This window comes from Fringilla coelebs (genome assembly GCF_963513975.1).
Source record: "Fringilla coelebs genome assembly, chromosome: 12".
NCBI classification, from domain to species: Eukaryota; Metazoa; Chordata; class Aves; order Passeriformes; family Fringillidae; genus Fringilla; species Fringilla coelebs.
In genome coordinates, this window is record NC_140038.1 from 5,132,052 (window position 1) to 5,138,290 (window position 6,239).

The window sequence follows — 6,239 nt, forward strand, 5'->3', positions numbered from 1 at the left end:
ATATAGTACATATTTATATATAAATATATAAGATATTCTATATGTAAAGAATACATATTTCTTTATATATGCTTATATATTTATATATAAAGAAGTATATAAAGGAAATTAGTTATATATTTCCTTATGTATGTATTTTACATATTTCTATATATAAGGAAGTATATATATAAAGGAGATATGTACTATATAGAAAGAATACTTATTACTTTATATATATTTTAATGTATTTCTTCTCTATGTAGAAACATATTTAATGTTATATGATTTAAACATATATTTAATATATGTTTAATATGTATGTTTATATATGTTTCTTCACATATATTTATATATTTCTTTATATAAAGAGTGTATTTCTCTGTAAAGAAATGTATAAAGGAAATATAGAGTATATATAAAGAAATATATTTTCTCTCTATTTCTACATATATATAAAAATGTATGGAATGTAGGGAAAATATATAAAGAAAACAGACTTCTTGACATAGACAAATGTATGGAATATATATAGAATATATAGAAAATATGTTTCTTTATATATATATAATATATTTGTGGTTATATGTATAAAGAAAAACACATGTAAAAGAAAGATATACATATATATATATATAAAATCCAGCTGTGGCAGGAGTGAGCAGCACTGGAGGGACGATGGCGTGTTCCAGGCTCCCCTTCCCCCGGCATCTCCCCCCGCTCCTTCCCAGCCCTTCCCTGGCAGGATTTGGGGTCCCAGAGGGTTTTCCAGAGGGCTGAATGTACTGACTACTGGAGGGCTGCGAGGGGAATTATTGTTATTTTTCACGGAAAGTTTTCTAAGTAATTTATAAAGTGGCTGCTTGTAAACTAAACAGAGTGTGTATGTAAGAGGATTTATTCTCCCGCGTCGCCCGCGCTCCGAGTCTTGTACAAACTGACAACAACGGACAAATAAAAGTGTCATTCTGCAAAGGCCGAGAATTCCCGGTGGGACATCGTTCCTCCAGCCCCTGCCCACCTCCCGGGGCTCTGGGGCTTGTTCCATTTGTTCCATGGGGTTGTGAAGTTGTGGATTTTCCCAGTCCCAGTCATGTGGATGGAGGAGCTGGGATGGGGAGCCGGGGCTCCAGATCACTTCCCTTTGGATGGTTTAATGCTGGTTGTTCACCTTCTCATTATTTATGTGCACAGAATTTCTGTTTTACTTGTTATTCACATTGGTTTTATTTATGTTTATACAGATTCTTTATATACAAATTATTTTAATCAGATAATTTTTTTTATTTAGACAATTTTCCAATTTTTCTGTATTCAAATAATTTGCAATTATTTCTATTAGATGTCTATTAGATTATTCAGCTTATTTCTATTTCTATTTCTATAGATTAGTTTTAGGTAGACTGTTCATATTCAGATGGTTTATTTTAAATTTATTTCTATTGATATTATTTCAGATTATTTAAGGAGACTTCAAAGCAGATATTTATATTCCAATAATTTACATGTATTTTATTTTTATTAAGATTATTTAATTTCATTTTATTTGAGTTTTTTACTATTTAATTCCCATTTTGTCCAGTCAGATTATTCATATTCATCCACTTAAATTAAGATAGGATTTCTTTTCAGTTAATTTCTATTCAGAGTATTTCAGTTTATTTCGTTTGGTTACATTTCTATTTAAATTATTTTGTTCTGCTTCTTTCTAATCTAATATTTCCAAACATATTATTTATATTTATCTTTTTTATATTCAGATAATTTCAGGTTATTTATTTTTATTTTATTTTTATTCCTATTTTTCTATTTGTCTTCCTTATATTGATTATTTAATTCAGATTATTTATAGTAATTTTACTTATATTTAGTTTATTTCTGTTCAGATAATTTACTTTCAAGGTACTTATATGCAGATTATTGATTTTTATTTATTCCTATTGGGGTTATCAACATTCAGCTGGTCCCCCATCCAAGGGGACCCAAGTCATTGGCACAGGGACTCTGGCTGCAAAACTCTCTTTATTCCAAGTATAAAATGGGGGACACAAGTGGGAGACCCCGGAACACAGGGACAAGGGTCTGTCACCCTGGGCTGGGGTCACCCCTGTCCTCGCTCAGCCCTGCCTGGGATCAACCTGAGGCTGTCCCAGTCTGGTGTCACCCCCGGGCTGGCACCACCCTTGGCTGTTGCACCCTGGCTGATGTCACACCAGGTTGGCATCATCCCCGGGTTAATGTCCCCGAGGCTGCCCCCTGGGTGGCCTTAGCTCCTCATGGTGCCAAGGTGCCTCTGCCTGGGTTCCTCCAGCATTTGGGACACCATGGAGACCGACCCAGTGAGGTGCTGCCAGTGCCCTGGGCACGCACTTGGGGACATCCCCCAGGGAAGCTGCTCCCACCTCCCAGCTGCCAGCAGCATTCCATGGTCCTGGACATTGCCCCAGAGATGGGACCATGGGCACCTGAGGAGCCCAGGCTGAGGAGCCCCAGGCTGGGGGTGACAGGGTGCCAGCGCAGGGTGACAAACAAGCCAGGTGACAGTGGGAAGGGGGTTCAGTTCTTGAACATGTCACACAGCAGCTTCTCCATGGGGGTGTTGCCGATGGTGCGGCGGAAGAAGAGCAGCTCCACGCGCTCCGAGGAGATGAAGCGCAGCGCTGGGAGGAGCAGCAGCAGCTTCCCAAACCTGGGGGATGGAGCAGTGGCCATGGGTGGGTGTCCCACCCTGGTGTCACCCGTGAGGACGTAGGGACAGCGGTACCTGACAGGTTGCCCGGGGTAGTGGGAACGGTTGTGCTGGCCCAGCATCACCTGTGACTGGTCCTGCAGGTTCTCCACCTGCTCAGGGTCCTTCAGGCCACGGGTCTCTGCAGGGACAAGGGGGTGACAGGCTGGGGAGGGGCATGGGGATGGCCAGGGGTGGCTGCTGGGGGTGGCCTCACCTGGTTTGAAGAGCACCACGGCCTTCATGCAGGCAAATTCCGTGGGGTCAACAGCCAACGCCTTGAAGCGGCCGAGGGTCTCCTGCAGCGCCCGCACGTCCAGGGTGGCCGGCAGCAGCTTCCCAGGGCCTGGCTCAGGGACAGCCAGGAGCGGGCAGCTCTCCAGGGGCATGGACCACTGGATGGCACAGAGCAGGAACAGCTCACTCCACGCTTCCTCCAGCAGGATCACCTGGGGAGAGCGGGGGGAACCCCAAAACTCCTGTCACCCCCAAAGTCTCCAGGAGCTGTAGCCACCCCAGCTGGTCAGGCTGATGAGCATCTGCAGGGGAGCCCTAAGCATGTTGTGGATATGCTCCAACTGGCTGCTACTTTTTTTGGGGTTCCATTTGTCCCACAGGCAGATCCCCAATTCCTCATGGAGATTGCCAACCCCACCTGGTCACGGAAGGGCAGGTTGGAGAAGACGGGCAGGTTCTTGGCCCATTTCACCGCCATGAAGAGGAGACGTGCTGAGGTCTCATAGATGTTTTCGGGGCTGGCTGCCGGGTACGGCGCCACCTGGTACTCGCCGGTTGCCCGCTCTGGCTCACTGCCCGTCACATCCACTGTCTCATCAGCTGCAGGGTTCAAAGAGGACACTGGTTGTCACCACACCATGGGGACATCCACCACCCACCCATCCCCCTCTCCACTGGCAGCCACCCACCGTCCTCGGGCTCCAGCTTGGCGCAGGTCTCGGCCGTCATCAGGCTGGCCATGAAGCGATGGTTGGTGGGTGGTGTAGGTGCTCGGGGACCCGGGGTGACAGTGGCACCAGGACCACGAGGAGCCGGACAGGGTGATGGGGGGACCTCACATGTGGTGGCCACGTGCTCAGGGGGCAGCTCAGCATCCAGCTGGATGCTGTCCAGCTGGACCTGGGCTGTGCTGCGGGGCTGGCGCTCGTTCTGCACAGCTGTGCAGACAAGGTGGCATCAGCACCGGCCACCCCGCTGTCACCCCCTGCTGTTTGTCACTGTGTGTCCCCTCCCACCTTACCGTCCTTGTTCATGCCAGCCTGCAGGCACTTCTTGAGCCGGCAGGCCTGGCACTGGTTGCGGTGTGCCTTGTCCACTGGGCACAGCCCTGTCCCTGCCTGGCACCTATGGGGAGAGGTGGCACATGGCTGCAGCCCCTGAGGTGGCCCCTGTCCCCAAGGAGGGTCCTCCTCCATACGTACCCTGTCTCCCCCCATGGGTTCCCTCCACCCAACAAGTGCCCCACCGCTGTGGGCACCCTGTCCCCAAGAGGTGTCCTGTTCCCAGTGGGTGCCCTGTCCCAGTGAATGCTCTGCCTTGATGGGAGTTTTGGCCCCATCAGGGGGCTCTGGACACCCTCTCCACAGGTGCCTCTCCCCCTGCGTGCCTGTCCCCTGAGTGGTTTTAAGTCCCCCTGGGTCTCTGCCCCACCCATTGCCCATGCCCTGGGGTCCCTGGCCTGCTGAGTGCCCATCCCAGGGTACCCTACCCCACTGGGGGCCTGCCCCAAGCTCCCTGTCCTGCTGGGTGTCCGTCTGCAGGGTCCCTGTCCCACAGGGTGTCCATCCCTTCCCTGCAGGGTGCCCCATCCCATGGGGTCCCTGTTCTGCTGGGTGTCCCTACCCTGCTAGGTGCCCATTCTCCCCATTCCTGCCCCACTGTGTGCATCCCCTGGATCCCTGACACCCTGGGTGGCCATTCCTGGGGTCCCTGCCCTGTGGGGTGTCCTTTCCTCCATGGTGTCTGTCCATGAGACCCCGGTTCTTGCCCCGTGGATGCCCATCTGCAGGGTCCCTGCCCCTCTGTCCCCCCATTCCCTGCCCCCTGGGGACCCCCTGTTCCCACCTGTAGATGAGCTTCCTGCGGACACTGCGCTTGAAGAAGCCGCTGCAGCCATTGCAGGCATAGATGCCGTAGTGCTTCCCACTGCTGGTGTCCCCACACACCTTGCACAGCAGCACCGGGCTCAGCTCCTTCCCAGGGGCTGGGCTCAGCCCTGTGGGAATGGATTCGTCACATCTGGGTTCACTCTGGGCATCCCAATGTCCCTCATCCCACCCACCAGTCCCTGCTGCCTCCCAGCATCCTGCAGATGAGGTGGCTCCTGTCTCTGCTGGTTCAGCCCAGGGACATGAATGGGGACACCTCAGGGGCTCCATGCAGGGGTCACCATCTTCCCACAGCCCAGCACACAGAGTGATGCAGGGTGGGCTCTCACGTTAAAATTAAAAAAGGCATGAAACGGTGTTCTTAGGGATGGGGACATCAGGCATCCCAGGAAGGGGACTAAGCATCAGGGATGGGAGGAGTCCTGGAGAAGGGACAGCTCTGGGGACATGGGACACCCCTGACAAGAGTCACAGCAGGGAACTGTGGGGATCCTCGTGAAGGGCCAGGGACCAAGAGTATCCAGGACAGGATTTTTACAGGGGACCCCGGGAGTCCTGGAGAAGGGGCATAGCTGGGGGCCTCAGGGATCCTGGAGAGCAAACACAAATGAGGACCACGGAGAGGGTTGGGCACTGCAGGCATCCTGGCCTAGGGAAGGACCATGATGGGGACTCAGCATCTTGGAGAAGGATGGCAGCTGAAGACCCCAGGCATCCCACAGACTATGATGGGGACCCTGGGCACCCAGGATAAGGGCCATGAGGAGAAGCCCAGCCATTCTGGAAAAGGTTGGCAATGGAGAACCCAAACATCCCAAACAACTATGATGGGGACACTGGGTGTCTTGGAGATTAACCATAATAGAGACCCCCAGATGTCTCAGAGAAGGATGGGGACCAAAGGCATCCAGAAGAAGGCCATGACGATCTCAAAGCTGCCATGGAGGACCCCGAGTATCTTGGTGATTGACCACTACGGGGATTCCAAGTGTCCCAGAGGATACTTGAAGAGGACCCCCAGGCATCTTGGGGAGTGACCACAGTGGGGGCCCAGCTATCCCAGAGAAAAACCCGTGTCCCTCCGAGTCGCCCCCGCTCCAGCGGAGCCACTTCTTACCCGTGGGACTCTCATCCAGCCCGGCGCTCACCACCGACCCCGCCGGGGACGCAGCCATCCCGCACCGGGCGCTCCCGACCTATCCCTGTCTGTCCCGTCCCTGGATCCCCGCGGAGGCTCTGGCCAGGCGCTGGGTGCTCCGGCAGCTCTGCGGCCAAAGGGGCTCTTGCCTTGCTCTCTTCAAGGCGGCTTAGCAGCGGGCGCTGTGTAAGCAGCCGCCTCTTTGTCACCCTCTTAATCTTTAGTGTCTGCGCGGGGCGGGGGGGATCAATCAGCCACGCGATGAAGA

General features: G+C 51.9%; 1 protein-coding gene across 1 annotated transcript; it reads right to left on the reverse strand.

Annotated features, from left to right (window-relative positions):
* Window positions 1-2,535: 2,535 nt before the first annotated feature.
* On the reverse strand, window positions 2,536-6,008 carry NR2E3 (nuclear receptor subfamily 2 group E member 3; the record flags this gene model as incomplete). The annotated part of the gene is made up of 8 exons (XM_084213758.1): window positions 2,536-2,668; window positions 2,744-2,849; window positions 2,925-3,156; window positions 3,363-3,544; window positions 3,634-3,882; window positions 3,966-4,069; window positions 4,790-4,940; window positions 5,951-6,008. 8 exons carry the CDS (start codon window positions 6,006-6,008, stop codon window positions 2,536-2,538), a joined length of 1,215 nt encoding a protein of 404 aa, XP_084069884.1.
* Between the last annotated feature and the right edge of the window lie 231 nt (window positions 6,009-6,239).